General features: G+C 53.1%; 1 protein-coding gene across 2 annotated transcripts; it reads left to right on the forward strand.

Moving 5' to 3' along the window:
- Positions 1 to 6634, forward strand: LOC106974116 (fatty-acid amide hydrolase 1-like). Of its 2 annotated transcripts, XR_008294715.1 has the most exons (8): positions 1 to 116; positions 233 to 348; positions 1549 to 2479; positions 2806 to 2905; positions 3247 to 3290; positions 3915 to 3954; positions 4363 to 4473; positions 6502 to 6634. XR_008294715.1 is itself a non-coding variant. In XM_053213625.1 (5 exons), exons 1-4 carry the CDS (start codon positions 2786 to 2788, stop codon positions 4465 to 4467), a joined length of 309 nt encoding a protein of 102 aa, XP_053069600.1. In that variant the 5' UTR covers positions 2520 to 2785; the 3' UTR covers positions 4468 to 4473; positions 6502 to 6634. The 2 variants fall into 2 exon arrangements, 1 of the variants encoding a protein (XP_053069600.1); XM_053213625.1 differs by lacking the exons at positions 1 to 116; positions 233 to 348; positions 1549 to 2479 and having other exon boundaries at positions 2520 to 2905.
- The last annotated feature ends 14634 nt before the right edge of the window (positions 6635 to 21268 follow it).

Genomic DNA, 21268 nt, shown 5'->3' on the forward strand with positions numbered 1-21268 from the left:
CTTTAATCTCTCCTACTGGTCTTTAGATGTTTGGCCCCAGATGAGATTCTTCTTTCAGGCATCAGAGCTACTTTGTCTGGTGTGCCAACGCTACCTGTCCTCAACCCCTGGCCCAGGTTGGCCCCAGGGCCCTTTAACCCTGATCACGGTCCTGAGCTCCACCCTCTGAGGCCAGGCAGTGGGGGTCCCCAGAACAGAAAGGGTGAGAGGAATCTGCCTCTTCTGTGTTCAGTGACTACAGTGGCTGGCCCCATGGCCCGGGATGTGGAGAGCCTGGCCCTGTGTCTGCGAGCCCCGCTAAGTGAAGACATGCACCGACTGGACCCTTTTATGCCCTTCAGGGAGGAGGTGAGCTGGGTTGGGGAACAGGCCACCTCTCTCTTCCCCCATTCCTCATTGACCTGTCTACCATCTGACCATCTTCTGTGGAGACCTCCTTTCCCAGCCCATGGTACAGTGACCAAGAAGCCTCTATACTCAGTCATGTTTACATCCTACCCCTGCTCGACACCAGCTGCTTTGGCCTCTCAGCTACTTGGAGTCATAGCCAATACTGCCCCCAGAGAGGGACTTCATCATCACATACCCAACACACACAGACATACACTCAGCAGATATGGTTTAGAGAGTCTGGTATCTGGTTAAACGAGGCTGTTAGTCCCCTAGGTAACCTTAGCCAAGTCACATCTCTTCTCTAGGCCCCAGTCTCCTCAGTGGTATAATAAAGAGGTTGCACCTGAAGATTTCTCCAGGCTGGCAGCCTTCATTTATTCAGTAGTTCATTCAACAAAATTTATTGGTACCTACTATGTTCAGGCTCTTTGTAGTTCATCCTAATATTCACTATATAGAATGGGCATTGTGCTTCTCAATTTATGGGTGAGGAAACTGAGGGGAAATGAAATAACTTGCCTATGATCACATAGATAGTAACTGGAAGAGGTAAGCTTTGACTCCAGCCCTGTCTGCTCCAGAACCCTTTCCATAGGGAGAGTCTCTGTCTACCATTCATTCAATGTCTACTCATCTGATTCCCTACTCACATCCTAGTATAATTAACCTGTGATCATTTTCTGTCATCTATTATTTGTCTCTACTGATCTTTCCATCTCCATTGTCTCCTGGCTGTTTTTTTTAGCTTAAAGATCTTTGTCTCTATTCATCTACTTACTTAACTGCCCACCCACTCAATTCCAATCATCCATTCTCCCACCCACCCATCTATCCATTCAACCCTCTGCCCACCCACCCATTCACCATCTCATACATACACCCTCCCACTCATTCATGAATCTATCTACCATCTATCTACCTATCCACTCCATCCACCCAATCATCATGTCCTCATCCATTTGTTCTTCCAGGAGTTTCTCCAGAGGACCTAGAGCCTGCAAAGTATGTAGAGAGTCTCCAGGGAGCTCTTGGGGAGCCTCTGTAGATTCCCCTGGGTTGAAAACAGCTGTGTTCCAAGGTCCCAGCCTACAAGTCTTAAGTCTTAAAGAGGTGTAGTCTCTCCTGAGAGCCCCACCCAGCCCTTCTTGCCCCCAGGTATACTCCAGTAACCAGCGCCTTCGAATTGGCTTCTGTGAAACAGATGGCTTCACCCAGCCATCTCCTAGCATGGCCAGGGCTGTGAGGCTCACCTCCAGGCTGCTCCAGGATGCAGGACATCAGGTAGGCTTGCTTACCCCTGGATGGGGAGGGAAGCCAGACTGGCGAGGAGACTGGGCTGGGCCATTCTTGGAGAGAAAGGAAGTTATATCTGAGTTTGAGCTGCTAACATCACTGTGTTTCCCCTAGGCTTCCTGGAAAAGACTGATGGGTGCAGGTGGGGGCAGGGTGGGCCCCACCCTGTGAGGAAGGCATCAAGATTTTGCATCCTCCCCCTTCAGTGGTGGGGACCAGGGATTCATTCCTATAATTCCTATAGATTTGGTTTCTCCATCAAATGGCTGTAAGGAGAACTATGTCCCCAAAATCATTTCCCTCCCCAGCCCCTGCCTCCCTCCAATGTCTTGTCCTGGTCCTGTCTCCCCTTTGAGAACTGCTGGTTGGCCACATGTGTACTATGTGGTCTTGGGCCAGTCTCTTAACCACCTGGAGCCTCAGTTTTCTACCACATAGGGCAGCTGTGCAGATTAAATGAGCTCACATATGTGAAGCACTCAGCATGGGGCAGGATCCCAGTGAAGCAGGCAGGGCTGCCTCAATGCCATGGCATCTCTGTGTAGGGTGAAGGGCTGGGCATGGCAGCAGAGGGGTTGGAGTGGATGGAGATGAGTGGCGATTTGGTATCCTCTCTTTAAATCCTGAAGGATGCAAAGAGAATACCAGGCAGGGTGGGAGGAGCCCCAGGCCCCGACTCAGCCTCTGTCTCTCAGGTCATCCCCTTCTCCATCCCCCATATAAAGTATGCTGTCAAACACCTGTTCGAGGGGGGTCTGTTTGCTGATGGAGGGGCCACCCTTCTGGAGAAGCTGTATGTTTGTCAGGATTCTGACATGGGGCATGGTGAAAACAGGGTTGGGGGTGGGGCTGGCAGCAACCTGTGCCTTAGGAAGGGACTGCAGGCCTGGGTTGGTGGGGTGCCTCTGGTTAATTGTGTGAACTTAAATGGCAAGTCAGCTGTTTGGGCTCCTTCTTCATCATGCATGGTTCCAGGGTGGTGGTGGTGGAAACAGAAGAGTTTCTTTGGGTCTGACCTCCTTCCATGGCCTGCCTCTGGAATGGGAGTTGGGTGGGTACGGGAGCCAGTCAATGGCTGAAAGGCTGTAACTGACTAGATATGTGTCTGTGGTTCCTCAGTGAGGGGGACATTGTGGACCCCTGCATAAAGGGAATGGTCAACTGGCTCCGCCTGCCAGACCTACTCAAGTGTTTCTTGGCCTGGATCCTGAAGTACACAGTGAGTATGGGACCAAGGTGGGGAGGCATTCAGGAGGGAGGAGCCCAGGGAGGAGAAGGACTCAGAGAGGAGGATGGGGCCCAGAGAGTAGTGGGGGCTTAGAGAAGAGGAACCAAAAGGGCTGATGGGGACCAAAAGACAGGGGTGCTTTCAGAGAGAGGAGTGCATCTCAAAAAGAGGAAGCCTTTTCAGAGAGGGAGTGGGGGCCAAGAGGGGGCTCAGGGCTTGTGGAGGAGTAGAAGCTTCCATGACATTGTGCTGAGCAGAGTTGCTCTTCTTGGACCCCCATCCTGGGAAGGCTGGTGTTGCCCTGTGGTTTCTGAATGGGTTTCTTCCTCTAGGAACCCCGAGCTAGCCAGACTTGTGAAGAGATTCGTGGAGTGGGGTGAGTGCTAGTCTCCTCGGGTCAAGCTCACAAGCATCTTCCATGGGGTAGGGGAGTTGAGTGAGGGTCATGTGGCTAGAGTTGGCATCCACTGAGGGTGAGGGCTATTTAGACTTTGGGATCTAATTAGGTTTTTGGGTCATGTCTGACACTAGTTAAATTTAGACTTTTGAGTGGGGTTGGGATTGGGGCTACTTTGGGCCTGAGGTTTGATTTGGAGTTAAGCTCTGAGTTCTGGCTAGAATTAGCTTAGGGTAAAAGTTGGGCCTAATCTGAGGTTGGGTTTGGGCTGGGGTTGGGGTTAAGGTTGGAAATGGTCAGCCTGAGGGCTGACTGGGGGGCCTCACAGGTTAGGGGAAGAACCCGTGGTTCTGGGGGGAGGCTGTGAGTCTCTGTGGCTGGTGACGGTGGCAGGGGGAGGGCATCAACCAGAGGGTGTGTACTCTTGGGAACGTTGGGTAGGCAAGGTATTTTGGACAGCAAATAAGACAAGGGTCATCCCAGCCCATCAGCTGATTTGTAGCCTGCACTGAGACTAGGCTCTAGCTCTTGGCTGTAATGTCCCCATTTTGTATAAAATCCCATGCTGACCTTTGGAATTCTGAATCTTCCTTATTCCCCCAGGACTCCCAAGAAACTGTGGGAGCAGCACGCAGCAGTGCAGGTGATGTGTGCGTGAAGAGACAAGGGACTGCTGGAACAGGGGCAGCAGAGGCCTGGGTGGTGACAGGAGTAGCCAGACAGGGAGTAGAGCTCTGTCCCAGCCTGCAGGGGAGGCCCGGCTAAACTCAAATGGGGAGGCTTGGTGACCCAGGAGGTTAATTTAGTCCATTTCCTTGGGGGCCAGGATGATATGTTGTTCCCAAATGACTGCAGCTTGAGATTCCCCTTGCCGTCACTTTATCTCGGCCCCTGGGAAGGCCCTGACCCTCCCCAGAGGGCTTAGTCTGTATCTTACAGCCTGAGATTCTTCCTGATCTTTAACAGGACTTGGCCTGGCAGCCCCTGACCTTGTCCTGCAAATAGTGACCTCTGCTGGTCTTGCCCCTCCCATACCCCACTATCCCTGCAGGAATATCAGCAAAAGTTCATAGCCAAGTGGAGGTCCCTGGACCTGGACGTGCTGCTGATGCCAGCTATGGACCCCGCCTTCCATATATATGCTATTCTGAGATAGGAACAGGTGAGAGGACACCAGGTCTTAGTGGAGTTGAGACCCAGAGTCCAGGACTTCAGAGTCCTGCCACAGCCTCTGAGGCCTTGACCTCTGTCACCATTCAGTATTTAAAGCAATGTCTTAAATTGAGATAAAATTCAGATGACAAAAGTTCACTATTTTACAGTGTACAATTCAGTGGTTTTTAGTATATTTAGTGTGTGGTGCAAACACCACCACTATCTAATTCCATTTCCATTACCCTGAAAGGAAACCCTGTACCTGTTAGCAGACACTCCCAAATTTTCCCATTACCTTTTATTTATTTGTATTTTTCATTTTTTTTAAGTTTATTTATTTTACCTTTTGAGAGAGAGAGAGAGAGAGAGAGAGCGCGCGCGTGTGAGCACATGCATGTGGGGGAGGGGCAGAGAGGGAGAGAGAAAAATCTGCGCTATCAGCACAGAGCCAAACGCAGAGCCAGACACAAGGGCTCAAACTAAGGAACAAACCATGAGATCATGACCTGAGCCAAAACCAAGAGTTCAGATGCTTAACCCACTGAGCCACCCAGGTGCCCCTCCCATTCAAATTTTTTTAAACATTTTTTTTTTAGTTTATCTATTTATTTTGAGAGAGAGAGTACAAGCAAGGGAAGGTCAGAGAGAGAGGGAGAGCAAGAATCCCAAGCCGGCTGCATGCTGTCAGCCCGACTTGGGGCTCAATCTCAGGAACTGAAACATGAAATTGTGTCCTGAGCCGAAATCAAGGGTCGGACGCTCAACTGACTGAGCCATCCGGGCACCCCTGAAATACAATTTACATGCAATGAAACTCACCGATTTTCAGAGTGTAATTTGATACATTTTAACAAATAAATATAGCTGTATAACCACCACCATGATAAAAGTATAGAATATTTTGGGGCGCCTGGGTGGCTCAGTCAGTTAAGTGTCCGACTTCAGCTCAGGTCATGATCTTGCCATTTGGGAGTTCGAGCCCTGCGTCGGGCTCTGTGTTGACAGCTCAGAGCCTGGAGCCTGCTTTGGATTCTACATCTCCCTCTTTCTCTGCCCCTCCCCTGCCCGTGCTCTGTCTCTCTCAAAAATAAACATTAAAAAAAAAATAGAATGTTTTCATCACCCACCAAATCTCCCTGATGTCCCTTTGCAGTTCACTCTACCCTTACATCCTGCAACCACTGATCCGCTGTCACTATAATTTTGCCTTTTCTAGGATTTCACATAAATGGAATCCGAAGGAATAAGGCTTTTCTGTCTGGCTTCTTTCACTTAGCATATCCATTCACTCGTAACATGCTTTCTGCTGCCTCACTTCAAAAGGTGGCTTTGGCCTAGCCCCCCTGAGATGCAGCCTCAGCACAGGGCAGTGTCTGAGACATTGCTGGGGCCCCTGCCCAGCACAGGTACAGGTCTCAGAGGTGTTCTCAGTGCAGAATGAAAACCCACCTCAAGCCAGGACTGCTCTGCCCCGGGTTCCCCCACAGTTGCTGCCCAAAGGCACATCCCATACCTGGCCCTGCACTGATGTCCTCTGTTGTCACCGCTGTCCACAGTCACTCCCTACATGCAGGTGGCTGTTGCAGAGGGGAGCTGCCTTTTAACTCAGGGTGGCCCTGCACACCTGGGCCATCTTGGAGCCCAGTGTACTGCAGGCATGGGCTGACTCCTCTGTCACCCACCAGCTGTGTGGCCTGTGGAAAACCACCTAACCTGTCTACCCCCTCGGGTTCCACATTTGAACACAGGAAAGAGTACTCTCCACTTCCCAGGGGTGGAGAGGACTCAAGGAATCAGCAGTGGAAAGAGGCCAGCACGGGGCCTGGCACTGAGTAAGGCCTCCGCAGCGTCCGTTCTCTCTTTCCCTCCACCGCGGGGTGAGCGAGAGGCAGTTGTCAGGTGCACTCCCAGCGCCGTGCAAGCCCAGAGTGCTACAGTTCCAAGGAGGACCCTGAGGGGGCGCTCACCCAGCATTCTTCCCCACCTCAGTCTTGTCGGCTGATGATTTTCTGGGCTTGCCTGGACCTTCCTACAGATATTGCCTCCTACACGGGCCTGTACAACATCCTGAACTTCCCTGCTGGCGTTGTGCCGGTCACCACTGTGACGCCGCAGGACGAGGAGGAACTGGCCTTCTACATGGGATACTACAGAGATAGTACCGACAAAAATTTCCAGAGGGTCAGTTTCCCTCCCCATGCCTCTCCCCCAGTGGCACAAGCCAGGACTGATTCTTGCCTCAATCCCAGTTGGGCAAATTGGGGCAGGGTGGGGCCAGCCATTCCTAGTGTTTATCCTTTATCACTTCTGCTACAGTGTTATCTCATCTTGGAGGACACACCGTTTTATCTCCAAGTCCGCCTCTGTCCCTGTCGTGGGAGAATACTTAACAAAACCACTGGTCTTCTTGACACTTCCCTAGGAAAAGTCGATCCCAGAGGCAGGAAGAGGGGGGCAAATGTCCCTGGTGAGGAGCTTAGTATGTAACTGGATTGGACACTGCTCCTCTCTGAGCCTCAGTTTCTTTGCCAGGAAAATAGGAATTAAAATATCTGCTTTGCAGGGTTGTCCTAAAGTTTCCACTGAAAAACAGTGAAGCAATTAGCATAAGGCTTTGTATACAGGACGTGTACAATACATGCTACTATATCACTGATTCCGAGGTAGCTTCACAGAAGGAAATATTTCCATGGGCCTATTTAATGCACGGTCTAAAATGACAAGCCTGTCTTGGGTGACAGGGAGAAAGAGGGGGAGAGAGAGACTGACTCTGAAAGGTATGCATGTGTCTGAGTCAGACATTAAGCAACTTACTTTTTTGGAAATTGATTTTATTGCTAGAGTTACCCAGTGGAACTGCTGACCTGAATTCTGAGAAAATAACAATAAGGATACTACCTAACGTGTCTTGAGCTCTTACTCTGTTCCAGGAGCTGTTTAAGAAGTGCTGTATATATAGCAAATCATTAAATCCCGTAACTGTCCCGTGAGGTTTTACAAATGAGGAAATGCAGGCACAGGCACACACAGGTTAAGAGACTTGACCAGTGCCACACACAGCTGAAGTGGAGGAGCCAGGACTTGAAGCCAGTTGACCTGGCTCCAGAGCAAAGGCAAATAAGGGCTTTCATCAAACAATGAAAACACGTTTGAATTCCTATGTTTGAATTTCATGGCAGGACTTAGGATCAGTCCCCATGTTCCTAAGTCTGTGTTTGAGGCCCAAGTACCCCCTTCACTGCAGAAGTATGACTAGGCTCTAGATCAGGGATTTGCACATTCTTATTTCCTCTGCTGAGAACATTAGGTGGATACTCAGTTTTGTATTTTTTAAAAAATTTTAAATCTTTTTATTAAAAAAACTTAATGTTTATTTTTGAGAGAGAGAGAGAGAGAGAGAGAGAGAGATCAGGGAGAGGTGAGAGAGAGACGAATCTCAAGGTGGGAGAGAGGGGTGGGGAGAGGGGTGGAGAGAGAGACACACACAGAATCTGAAGCAGGCTCCAGGCTCTGAACTGTCAGCACAGAGCCTGATGCGGGGCTTGAACTCACTAACCACAAGATCATCACCTGAGCTGAAGTTGGATGTTTAAGCAACTGAGCCACCCAGGTGGCCCCTTTAAAAAATTTTTTTTTAATTAACAGTTTTATATTTTATGATTATAGTCAGTTCTGTGCATGGGGAGCAAGTTTTACATCTTAGCCCTGGCGAACTGTAGACCGATACAGTCAGAATAGGTTTTCCAGGTTTCCCTGAGAGTTGAGGAAGCCTGGAACTCTGAGCTCCAGGGCATCTCTGCCTTAGTATAGACTGGTGATGAGATGTTTGGACTAATGCATATGGGTGGTGAGGAAGGCTGGGCGAGGGACCTGTGAGCAGAAAGCAGGCTCTAAGTCCACTGACCCTCTCTCTGAGCAGGCGATACAAGGATCTGTGGGACTTCCTGTGGCTGTGCAGTGCATTGCTCTTCCATGGGAAGAGGAGCTGTGTCTCCGGTTCATGAAAGAAGTGGAGACCTTGGCCAAGAACCACAGTGGACCCAAGTGACTGGCCACTCCTTCTCCCGGAGGCCTTCTTCATCCTCATCCAAGTCTGCTCCTGATGCCCCTTTTCATGAATACCATATCTGCCTCATGTCTCCTCCTCCCTGAGGAGGTACTCAATACATGGACTCCTCACATTGGCCCAAGATGGGGCACAGGGTGAAAGGGCCCAATAAACATTTCTGACTGCTTGACCTTGTGATCTCTGGTCTAGGTGGGGCTCTAGCCTCCTGGTAGCCTTCTGCCTCCAGCTATTCTCCTCCCGCTCAGTCCCCCAGATGATATCCCAGACTGCAGCAGAGGGGAAGGAGCCCCAAACAAAGAGGCTGGTGACCTGGGTTCAAGTCCTGGTTTTGCCACTGGCTTGCTGTGTGATGCTGGGCAAGTTGCTTCTCCTTTCTGGACTTCAGTTTTCTCCTCTATAAATTGAACGGGTTAGATGTGATGAGGTCCATGGTATACCTGTCAACTTGACTATTCTGTGAGTTGTGACTTCTAGGCACTTCCCTGATCTAGAACTTGCCATGGCTCCCATTGCTGTCTAGAGAAAGTTCCAAAGAGCAGGACCAAGGGAGTGAAACCCAGTCAGAACAGACCCAAGGTTGGGACCCAGACCCAGGCTCACAGTCCAGTGCTTAGCCTGCAAAGCTGCAATTTCTTGGCTTGACAGCCAGCAGCTCCCAAGATCCTCCACAGCCTCTTCTGCCAGGGCTCCACCACAGCAGAGCCTCCCTCCCTTCCCTCAACCTGGAGCCTTCTTGCCACCACAAGCATGTTTTACACTTCTGCCTCTGTGCCTCTGTCATCCTGTTCCCACCACCCAAACACGTTCACTGTCTTCTCTGTCCTTCAAACCCTGCATCAAATGCCACCTCCTTCAGGAAGTCTTCTTTGATCCCTCCAACTCCCTCCATGACCTTCCATTCATCTGAACTCTCTTGAGGTCCTCCTGCATTAAGACTTACCCTTTCTGTATCTCACTCCACTTTACAGTCCTACTTCCAGTCAGCCAGGCAAGCTAATGGACACATTCCTTCCTGTGCTTGATAGCACAGACTTTCTGAAGATAATACCTCAATGCAGAGGAATAGATTTCATCCATCCACCCATTTGCCTATATCAATCCATCCTACATTTGTTGAGTGCCTCCTCTGAACACAAATGATGGAATTTCAGGCAGAAAAAGACCCGAGTTTAACTAAGAAGGAATCACACCAGGGGCACTTGGGTGGTTCAGTTGGTTAAGCATCCGACTCTTGATTTTGGCCCAGGTCGTGATCTCACAGTTCCTGAATTTGAGCCCTGCACCGGGCTTTACACTGGCAGTGCAGAGCCTTCTTGGGATTCTCTCTCTCCCTCTCCCCCCCACCCGGCACCCCACGTGTGTGCTCCCCTCCCCAAAATAAATATTTTATAAATTTTTTTTAATGTTTATTCATTTTTGAGAGACAGAGAGAGACAGAGCATGAGCGGGGAAGGGGCAGAGAGAGAGGGAGTCGCAGAATCCGAAGCAGGCTCCAGGCTCTGAGCTGTCAGCTCAGAGCCTGACGCAGGGCTCGAACTCACGAACTGTGAGATCATGACCTGAGCCAAAGTCGGGCACTCAACCGACTGAGCCACCCAGGCGCCCCCCCAAAATAAATATTTTAAAACAAATTAAAGAAGGAACCGCACTAGAAGGGAATCCCTGACTCTACCTATCACAGAAGGAACCATTTGGGATGTCCAGGTGCAGGTGAGACAGGGCTATTGCTGACCTCACTGTGGCCTCTACCTCTCTCCAGGCTCTATCAGAATCTGAGGTCTCTGCTGGAGAAGAAACCTCATGGTTTCTCCTCAGACAAGGCTAGCAGGGCTCCTGCTTTGTTCTCTCTCCCCCATAGATGGGAGGTCTAAGAGGCTGGGAGAAAATGGGGGTGGAAGAGCAGAGAGGTTTTCTACCTCAAGTGCCTCCTGCCTCCTCTCTCACTCCCACTGGCTGCAACAGTTTGGGCACCAGGGGGCAGCATTGAGCTTCACACAGCTCAGACAGTAGTTGGCCTTCAGCTTTCAGATCCACTGTCAGCAGGACTTTCCCAGTGTAAACTCCATTGCACAGATGGGAAAACTAGAGATGGGGAGACTGAGATAGGGGGACATAGGAGTAAGCCAGTTGGTTTACACATTAGTAGATTATAAGAGATAGGGGGCAGAATTCTACTTTTGTCTGATATTAGCCTGGGAAAAGAGAGTGGCAGATACCTGGACAAGGGGCCAAGTAAATGGGAAGCCCATCCTAAGGCCAGATTTCCCTCCAGGCTGGGCTTTCTCTTGTTTCTCCTGAGCTGATAATTGGGTCAACAACTGCCTTCCTCCCCAGTTCCAGCTCCAGCTCCAGCACTGACCTGTAGCCTCTCACTACCTGCCAGCACCATTTTCAGCTGCCTGGTCTGTGTGACTGTGGGCAGGTCATTGGCTTCCTCGGCACCTTTTGCCATAGCAGCTGAGGCTGTGTCTGGTGCGGATGGGATGTCCAGGGACAGGACCTTGCCTTCCTTCTCCCCTTCCCTCTCCTGTTACACCCACTGTGGAATCCTTGATCTGGGTGCACATGTGCCCAACTTCTTCTCTGCCTCCTCTGCAGCCTTGGGCAAGCCTCCCAGCTTCTCTGAGCCTCAGTTTCTTTTGTGAGTTGGAAATGATTACAGCTGCAGGATGAGACCGATCCACAGTGGGTGAAGGCCGGGTGGGAGAGGACTTGGGGTCCCCTCCCCAGCCCGGGAGCCCCTGCTGGGGTGAGAGGCCACCTCAGGTCTGGTGTCAGGGTCCAGAATTCACCAGGAAGAGCCAGCTCCTCCTAGGGAAGCCTGAGAGCAACAGGGTGGTGGGTCACTCCGGGGGAGGAATTTACCTTCTACGTAGGAGAATTCTGGTGGGAGGGGGTGTCTACAAAGGCTGGCACTGAGGCCTCTGACTAGGACACTCTGGGAAGGGGGTGCCTTGAATTCTGGTCTTGTTTCTGCGCTGTGGGATACAGGTAAGAGCTATCCCCTTTCCGGGCCTCCGTTTGCACTGTGGCTGCACGGGGGAAGGGTGTCCGCGTGTCCCCAACCCCTCCCCCGCTTTTCATTTCCAAGGCTCTGACAGCCCCGCGTCGTCTCACCGGCCCAGGGGCGACCCGGGCCCCTCCACCTTACCCATGGCACTCCAGTTCCGTCATCCGCGCTGTCTCGGGTGGCCGGGGCGGACAGACCCCGGCGGAGGCCCCCTCCTCTGGCGTACCCCGGCCGACAGAGTCCGGCTCCCTCCCCGGCCGCTGCGCCGCCCGCCGCGCGCGCTCAGGCCGCCCCGCCCGCCGCGCCTCCCCGGGCGCCCGCATTAAAGCGCATATGCAAGCCATGAATTATCAACTGAAAGGAGTCAATTACCGGCTCTAAAAACGAGTGTCTGCGCCCGGAGCGCCCGGGGCCATCCGCCTATTTACGGAGCGATTTCCCCCTCCCGGCCTCGGGAGGGATAGACGGGGAGAGATGGAGCCCGAGACCGGGAGGGAGAGAGCCACGGGGAGAGAGACTGGGAGAAAGAGACGGCCAGAGACCCGCAGACACGGGGAGAGATAGAAACTGGGACAGGAAGGAGAGACAGGTCTAGAGAAGCACGCAGAGACTCAGAGGAGGCAAAGGCAACTTGGGGAGGTGGGAGAGGAGCGTCGGGGGGAGCCCCAGGACCTCAAAGGCCGTTTCCCCTCCCCCAGTCCGTGTAGGGACCCTAGCCCTCCAGGGCTGGGGAAGGCTGGACTGTTGGGTGGAGCACTGGGGGAAAGATCTGGGGCTCAGGGAGTGACAGAGTGGGGAGCACAGTTCTGGCAGGAAACGGGGAGCTGGCTATGGCATTGTCCTGTGTGGAGGTGAATCTGACAGTGTGATCAGGAGAAGAGGGAGGAGGGGCCAGCAACAGGGACAAAGTGAGGATAGAACCCCAAGTGGGGGTGCCTGACAGCCCCAGCGTTGAGAGAGAGAGGTGGTGAAACCAACCTGTCTGCCCCCAGGCTCTCACCCAAGCTGCTCCCCTCCCTGGAAATGCTTTGCCTACTGGACTCCTACTCTTTGACTCCTGGCCTCTGCAGCCTCTGTGCCTTCCTTAATGTCAGCACATACCCCATTCTATTCCAAGATCCAGGCCTCCACCAGACAGTGAGTGTGGCAGTGGCAGGGCCTCACCCACCTAGGCCCTCTGGAGGGAGCTACAGGGAGCTACATAAGTATTTGTTGGATGAGTGAATGGAGGAGTGAACTGGTCTAGAGGGGACCTTGGCTTGGACTGAGGCTGTGACCAAGGCCCAGAGTTTGCAGGACAAGGCTGAGTGCAAAGCACTCTGTACAGATCATGTGGAAGGCTTCAAGCCACCTCAGTGCTTGGGTGAAGTCACCCAACTGAGTGTAACCCTTGCTACACAGGGGATGGGGGTGAGCAAGGGAGGAGCAGGGGCAGCAAAGGTAGGGGTAATGGTGGGTGGGGGAAGCTGAGCCCTAGCTCATCAGCACCAGCAAGTTGCTGCTGGAGCCCCCAGGGCTTGTACTTCCAGATCCCTGGAATCTGTGGCCACTGCTGGAAGAGGTGGGGGATAGGGACCCCCCAGGAACTCTGAAGGAGGAGTGGGGGTCTAAACTGGGACAGAGGGAAGAGGCTGGGCTTGGGTATCAAACAAAACCCTTCTCTTCTAGCTTTGTGACCTGGGGCAGGCCCCTTAACTTCTCTGAGCCTCAGGGTCCTTAATCTAGAAAATGGGGACAATGCTATCCACTTTCTAAGAATGTTTTCACATGTGCATAGCACTTTCCCAAGAGGGAAAGTAAAGAGTGAGAACAGCTACTATTTATTGAGGCTTACAAGGTGCCAAGTGCTATGATTAGTGGATTATCCCTATCTGCCTCCCAACCACTTTCCCATGTTGTGAAATCACTTTGCAGACAGGGAAACATGAAGAGGGGCTGGGACTGGGAAGTGGGTTGAAGCCAGGTCTGACTCCAGAGCTTCCTTAACCCCTGCACTACAGGACCTCCCAGACTAGGCCCAGTGTGTCCCCTGCCCTTTTCCCTCGGCCCTTCCAGCCTGACTGAGCCCAGATCTACTGAAAGAGCTGCTGCACGGTGGGCAGGAGAGCTCAGGTCCAGCAGAGGTGGCCCCTGGGGTCCTGTTCCCACCATGGCGTGGGCTGGGCCGAGGAGTCTGCGGCCCTACCATGCCATTATCAGGCAGCCAGAGGGGGTGTCTGCAAACACCAACGCTGGGGTTCCCGTGACCGCTCGCCTATTAGTGGCTGGTGGCTTCACAATGATTTATTGGGGCTTCTTCATTTCCCCTTGGTCTGCTATAAACATATTTATACCACCAGAGTGACCGATAAATTTCCCTTATGAATCCCGTTATCTCCCCCATTAACCATCCGTCACCTTTTATGCGGCCACAATGGGCAGGGCCAGGGCACAGGGGCTGGGTGGGAGGCCCGAGGCCAGCGCAGCCTGTGGGCCCAGTGAACTCTTCACCTCCCCCACTGTTCCCCAGACGGTGGCCGCTGCTGCCTTGGAGCTACCTCTAGGATGAGGATATGGGCCACGAACAGACTGGATGGGGCCCTTTGAAATGCGGCTTCCTCCTCGTTCTCAGAATAGGGAAGTGCCTCTCAGGGGCTCACCTGAGTCTCTCCCACACAGCTCTGGCTTTGTCTCCTCTAAGTGAGCAAGAGTCTTCTGAAGCTGCTGCCACCGCTCTTCCTCCTCTCCCTACCCCAAGCTCTCACTCTCATCCTTCCAAGTGCAGCAGAAAGCTAAGACACATCTAGCCAGAGGGCTAGATGCCAGCACCTTGGCATTTGCCGAGCACCTCCTCTGTGCCAGGCATTTTAGATCCATGATTTCATGTGATCCTTACCATGGGTCACCATGGAACACCATGGAGTCCTGGAGCCAGGCCTTTACAGCTCCATTTGCCTGATGAGGAAATAAGTCTCAGAGACATTAAATGAAGAGCCCAAGGTCACCTAGCCAAGGGGTAGAGCTGTGATTTTGGGCCTTTCTGGCCCTAAAGCTTGTGCTTTCAACTACTGCACTCTCCCATCTCTTCAGATGCCCTGGGCTAGGAGGGGTTAATCCAAGACATTTTTCAGTGGAGAGGGCTACTGAGCAGGGAGGAAGGAGAAGAGAGAGGGGAGGGGATGGGGCCTCAGTGGAAGGCTGGCAGGGAGAAGGGGGCAGGGCAGTGGAGTGGGGAGTGACCTTGGGCACCTGTTGAAGTCAAGCTGCTGGGAGTGGGGCAAGGTTTCTAAGAGCCCTAAGGTACCTGTCCTGCCCACGTCTGGCAGGACAAGGGGCTTGGCACACAGTCTGGGCTAGTAGACCGGGGCTCAGACCTTCTCAGTTTATGACTAGGGTAAAGCCTCCCCTTCTCTAGGCATCAGCTCTTCTGCCGGAGCCTCAGCATGGAGGGTTCTGCCCTTTGAGTACCTGATATATCAGCTTCCTTGGGAGATGGCTGTGTGTGTGTGTATGTGGGGATACCTGAGACTCCTGTTTCTTCCACCTTCACCCACAAAGTCAGCTAGAACTGCTGAGAGCTCCTGAGGAGTTAAGATGACCCATATTCTCCAATGGAGAAGAATCTTGAGACTTAGGTGGACCAAAGTCCTCAGTCCTGGCATTGCTTCTCTGGCCCAAGGAGAATGTTATTATCCCCGCTTATAGATGAGGAAACTTAGGCCCAGAGAAGGAAGGTATCTGAGCAAAGAACAGAGCCCTGGGTTAAAATATGGTGACTAGGAGGGGACTCAGAGGAATTAGGGCCAGGAGGTAGCAGAATTAGGCTGAACAGGGGTGTGGAGTATAGTCTGCTGGGTAGGAGGTGGCCATGGGTCCAGGTGGGGGTTTAGTTCTCTGAAGGATGTCTAATTACTCTTCTCTTTAGTAACATTCTGGGTGGCCTAGGGGTGACTAGGGTAGGGGGGATTATGGGTTTAGTACCCCAAGGAAACAGATTCTCCTCTGACTTCATTTTATTTTTTGAGAGACAGAGAGACAGATCGTGAGCGGGGGAGGAACAGAGAGAGAGGGAGACACAGAATCCAAAGCAGGCTCCAGGCTCTGAGCTGTCAGCACAGAGCCCGATGCGAGGCTCGAAGCCATGGACACGAGATCGTGACCGGAGCCGTAGATGGGCACTCAACCGACAGAGCCACCCAGGTGCCCCTCTCCTCTCACTTCAAGAGGAGGTCATTCTGGCCATTTCCCTGCCTCCTTTGGTCCAGAAGGAGGAGTTGTTGGGGGTTGTTATAAGATCTAGTTGGTCTACTTCCTGGCTCCCCACACCCCAGAACCTTGGGGAAAACAGCCATGCTGGGAAGAAGAAGATCCGCTGTGCAACCCAGAGCATGTTCTTGCCCTTTCTGAGCATCATCCCTTAGACAACCTCCAGCTCAGATTCCAGACTCCCTGCTACCATACTCCAAGGGGACACCCCTCCCCTCAGACCAGAGCTCCCGAAGGGGCACCAGGACAGACACAAGCAGGCCCCACAGCCAGACACTCTCACCTCTCCCACGGTGGTTCTCAGCCTTGCTCTGTCTCCTTGTCTCACCTGCTCTTCTTCCCCTCCTCCCGTTTGCCCTCTCTATCCTACCAACTGTCTGTCTGTCTGTCTGTCTGTGTGTCTTTCTCTCTCTGAGCTGGCAGCCCACTCCCCCACATCCTGTCCTCTCCGCAAGGTTGGAGGGAGGGGGCGCAGGGCTGGGAGTGTGTGTGTGAGTGCAAGCCAGCGCTGGAGCTCCCTCCCTCTCCCTCTCCACCCTCTCCTGCTCCCCTTGCCACACACACACACTCTCTCTCTCTCTCTCTCTCTCTCTCTCTCTCTCTCAGCCATTTTCAATGTCATAAATTTCCCCGTGTCTCTCCTCCACTCGGCTATTACCTGCGCCTCCGTCACCGCCGCCGTGCGCTCGCTCCCAGATGGGCTAGGCCATCTCCGCTCCGCAAATGACTCAGGGAGAGAGAGGCAGGGAAGGAGGGAGAGGAAGGAGCAGAGAGAGATGAAGAGAGATTGAGAGAGAGTGAGAGGGAAGGCAGCAAGCAGAAGACAGGAGATGGAAGCAGAGAGGGAGAGAGAAGCAGCCCCCAGGGGCTTGGCCTCCTCTTCCCACCTCCTCCAAACACAAAAGCCGCTGCCAAAGGGGTGCCTGCCGGCCAGGAAGTCCAGGTGCCAGGGCAGGAGGGGGTAGTGCCGGAGTTCGGGGGTGGAGTTGGGTCACCCAGCTCTGCCCTTCACCCAGTGAAGCTCCCTCTTCAAGCTTCCCACAGGCCTCTCTGTGTGCTAGTGCTGGTGGCGAACCAGACATCTGGGATTCCTTCCTGGGTGACTCACAGCCAAAGGGGCAGACAGACAGGGAGGTGAGCCCCCTTACTATGTGCTAGCCCTCCATGGAGACACTGGCAGGAGAGGGGAGGTGTTCAGAGTTCCCACAACCCAGGGTAAGCTGCGCCTCTCCCTGCAGAATTGGAGGGGGTGGAGGCTCTCCCCTAGACCTGGCTTCTTGCCACCAGTGTGGAGCGCCCCCCTCCACTCCTAGCTTCAGAGGAGCTCTTAGTTTTCTCTACCGGTTCCTGGGATGAGAATGGGGCTGGGAAGACTCAGGCGGTCTGGGGGGAGACAGCATGTCCAGGACCCCATAGGATGGAGAGTGAGGCAGAGGGGGGATCTAGGCGGGGCTGGGTGGACATGGGCCTAGGCCCAGAGCTGCTACCAGAACCATCCCCGCCCCCTCCCTGAAAGGTTTCCTGCTTATATTCTCAACACCTCCAATTTCTTTTAAAAATGCAGAGATGACCACGTTGCTCTTTTAGTTCAATCCTCCCACGTCTCCACAGCCCACTGGAAGCAAAACCTGTACTCCTCACGCTGGCTTAGGAGGCCCAGTCCCTTCTGGCACCACCCCCTCCTGCTGCTGCCCTGACTTCTCTCTCCTGACGGGGCCTAGAATATGGCCAGAGCCTTTGCACTCACTGTTCTCCTCTTTCCACAGGGCTGGCTCCTCATCCCTCAGCTTGAATGTCACCTGCACGGAGGAGCTAACCCTGACCACCGCATCTAATGATGTGTCACCCCATTAACTCTATAGTGGCCTTCTGATTATTTATTTTGTGGCACTTTTTACCTTGTGTCAGTGTTTGCTTACTTCTCTGTTTACTCGTTTAGTGTCTGTCTCCTCTGATTGACGGACCTTGCATGAAGTAAGAACCATGTTTGTCCTGTTCATCGAAGATAGTAACTACCATATCGTGAACCCAATGAAGTATTTGTCAAATGAATGAATGAATGAATGAATGAATGAATGAATGAATGGAGTTGATGTAGGTGCATCCTCCTCATCTTGGTTTGGGTTGGGATGGATGTTGGGGCTCAGCTGATGGCCATAGGGTTGCTGTCCATCTGGCAATTTTGAAATCCCAGTGCACTAGATTCCATTCCAACAGGGAAAGACATCTTGCCCTAATGTTGGGAATTTAACCTGTAAACAGGGTCAGGCCTCATTGAAGGGTTTTCCTCTACTACAGTCCACACATCAGAGTCCCTCCATCTGTGGGTAAACAACACACACCTTCGCAGACGCTCAGACACACACACACACACACACACACACACACACACACACACACTCACCACAGGCATCCCCATACCTCTGTACAGAGTAACCTAAGATAAGCCACCCTCACATGCATACACAGAATCCCCCATAGATGTCTGAATACATCAAGGCATACGTACAGAGGGGAAGCCCAGTTACCCACATTCCTGCACGCACTAGACACAGCCCTACAGGTATATTTGTGAACAGATGCACACATAAACACACATACCTACAAATATGTACTTATGTGTGTAGCAGACACAATCACAAAAACCAACATAATTAAACACTAAAATGACATCAGTGGAAGCATGCCTGGGTGGCTCAGTTGGTAGAATGTGTGACTCGATCTCAGGAACGTGAGTTTGAGCCCCACGTTGGGGATAGAGATTATTTAAAAATAAAATATTAAAAAAATGACATTAATAGAGAAGACACCTGTTCACTTGCTAACTGACTCAGGAGTCCACACCGTGGAGTTAACAGACTGGGCTGTGAGCTGCCCTCCAGCGTGGGATGCACTATGCTGAGTGATCCACACATTCCCACCTCATTCCTCACCTCCTCTGCCCTACTGCCCCAGCTCTCATGGTCTTGTGAGAGGCTCAGGCTCCAGCAGACTCAATCTGTGGCCAGAGGCAGGGCTCAGCTGGAACTGGGGTCAGGACTTGGTCTGTGGCCAAGGTCAAGGTTCACTGGGTGACTGGGGTCAGGCTCATCTGGGACCAAGGTCAAAGGTCAGTCAGAAGCTGAGATTTCCTTGATGTCCTGTGTCTCTGTTCACAGGTGTGTCCCCCACACGTGCTATCCCAAGGAGCTGCCTGTGGGAACGAGACGCAGGGTCCTTATCGTGCGTGGGCCTCTGTGGCTGGTGAAAGGGGGGGCAGGTGGGGGCCGGCCAGGCAGATAGCTGTGAGGTACGTTTCCATCTCCGCGGGTCGGGCGGGCGAAGCCATTTCCAATCTGCTCTCTATCATTTTCAATATCATTAATCCCAGACACTCTATTTTCCATGCCTGCGCAGCCAGGCCCCCGAGTGTGCACCGTGTAAAGTGACACATATTCATCACCGGCTCGTGGCGCCGGCGCCGACGCTGATACAATATTAGTGTTGCCCCCCCGCTCGGGGCCCGCTCCGCCCGGCTCCCCGATGGCACGAATCCATCACCTGGAGCCCGTGTCACTTTCCCCAGCAGCCACATTTGTTTGGGCACTTAGGAGGTAATTGTGGCACATTAGCCAGGGCGGGGAAGGGCGCTGGGCCCTCAGGAGGAGGGGAAGCAGAGGCATCTTCTTCCACAGCCTGAGCCCACCCTGGTCTGGTGCTCTTGGCTCGGGCTGGGGTTCCAGAAACCTGGGCTCTTGCTCAGCCTTGGAGAAGGTGGCTCAAGGAAGGTCCCACGTGAGGGAGGTCAACTTGGTCCCCACCAAGAAGTCTCAGCAGGGTTTCTCAGCTCCTCTGTGAGCCCCAACACTGGGGCTTGGTCTAGATGTTGTCCCAAGCTTGCAGGTGATGGCTTTGAAAGCTTCTCTTGCCAACCAGTCCATATCCCAGCACTGAGACTCAGGAAGTGGCAGTTCTAGCCCTCCTGGCTCTATTTCAAGTCACAAATGGGAGAGGGCGGTGGGAGGGGGAGCAGGAAGGAGGAGACACTCCCTTGCCCTTGGGAACCCAACTGTGGTGGAAAACCTGGCCCTGCCCCCCACCCCAGAACCTGGGTCTGAGAAGGGAGGCTCTTAGTCTGAGAGGGGGTGGCATGGCCCAGCCCTCAGGAGCCCTGTCTTAATCTAGGAAGAGGGGAATGTCACCAGCCTGAGCAGTAGATGATGGCCCAGGGCCCAGAGCTTTGGGGAAGACTGCCTGGAGGCGGTGAGCCAGACATACACGGACAGCCTCTGGCCACTGGGAGGCCCAGAGTGGCTGCAGTGGAGGGAGGAGCAGTGGCCAGGGTCATTGATCTGGGCAGGGGCCAGGCTGTGCTGGGGCATGGGTTCTCCCTCCTCAGTCCGCAGGGCTAACACCCATTAACCTCGTCAGCAGACAAATTGCCCGTCTTGTCAAATTCCCATTTAAAATGCAAACTCGATTTGACAGAGTAAACGGAGCGGAGGTGGGAGCGGATAATCCAGTGGAAGCTCATTAACAAGGCCCAATGAGAGGGGCCTGCCAGCAGGCCCTAACACACCGGCCCTGATGAACCTCCTGGCCGTTTAACATCCCACCACCTGCTCAGCGCCCTACTTGCCTGCCCTACTGCCTAACGCCCCTCAAGGAGTCTAGGGACCCCAGGTGCCTGCCACTACCCAGGGGAAGGTACATCCAGGAAACAAACAGAGCTGGGAATCAGCCTCTGCCTCTTTGCCTGTCTACTCAGTGGCCTTGGGCAGCAACAACAGCAACCATTTGGCCCCCAACCTGGGTTCCCATTGGAACCCTGCATGTATATTCTCCTACCTGGCCTCCCCCTCCCCTGCCTTCACCGTAGGGGTCCTGCGAGTTGGCATTATTAACCCAAAATGAGAAACCTGGGACTCCAGACGGTCGCCCCAGTTAGCAATAGGCAGGCAGAGTGTGGGTTTGACTTCCGACCCATCAGTCATCAACAGTGACACTTGTAACCACTGCACCACTTGGCCTTCCTGGCTTGTGAATGGCTGTCCTCCCCTCTCTGCTTGCCTGGTTTCAGTGCTGTCACAAGCTGTGTGGGTCTAGGAAAAGTGACTTCCTTTGAGCCTCATTTTTCTCATCTGTAAAAAAATGGGCAAACGACAACTGCCCAGCCCGAGGGGTAGGGTAAGGAGAATTTTAGTACATACCTGGTTTAATGAAGACATAACCACCCCTACAACATCTGCAGATAACTTAGCCCCAAATGGAGGTGTCTTGGGGCAGGTGACGGTTTTGCCCACCAGGCCACTCCTTCTGTCCTGTGCTGCAGCCAGGCTGCTGCAACCTGTTTCTGATAGTTGGAGCAAGGGTTGATTAAGAGGCCCTGGAAGGAAGCCTCCAACCAGCCGGAAGGCCACTGCCCCACCTCACCTCTGGGGCGCCCAGCCTGCTCCCCCACAGATACTCACAGAGCCCCCGAACCAGACAGGGGCAGCA

This window comes from Acinonyx jubatus, chromosome C1, assembly GCF_027475565.1.
Source record: "Acinonyx jubatus isolate Ajub_Pintada_27869175 chromosome C1, VMU_Ajub_asm_v1.0, whole genome shotgun sequence".
Lineage (NCBI taxonomy): Eukaryota > Metazoa > Chordata > Mammalia > Carnivora > Felidae > Acinonyx > Acinonyx jubatus.

Bases quoted from the DNA above. Each gene is read 5' to 3' on its own strand.
- LOC106974116 (XM_053213625.1), top strand. From the start codon at position 2,786: ATGTGTCTGTGGTTCCTCAGTGAGGGGGACATTGTGGACCCCTGCATA. The intron at 2,906-3,246 runs GTGAGTATGGGA...TTCTTCCTCTAG, and splicing joins CCTGGATCCTGAAGTACACA to GAACCCCGAGCTAGCCAGAC. The intron at 3,291-3,914 runs GTGAGTGCTAGT...TTATTCCCCCAG, and splicing joins GAAGAGATTCGTGGAGTGGG to GACTCCCAAGAAACTGTGGG.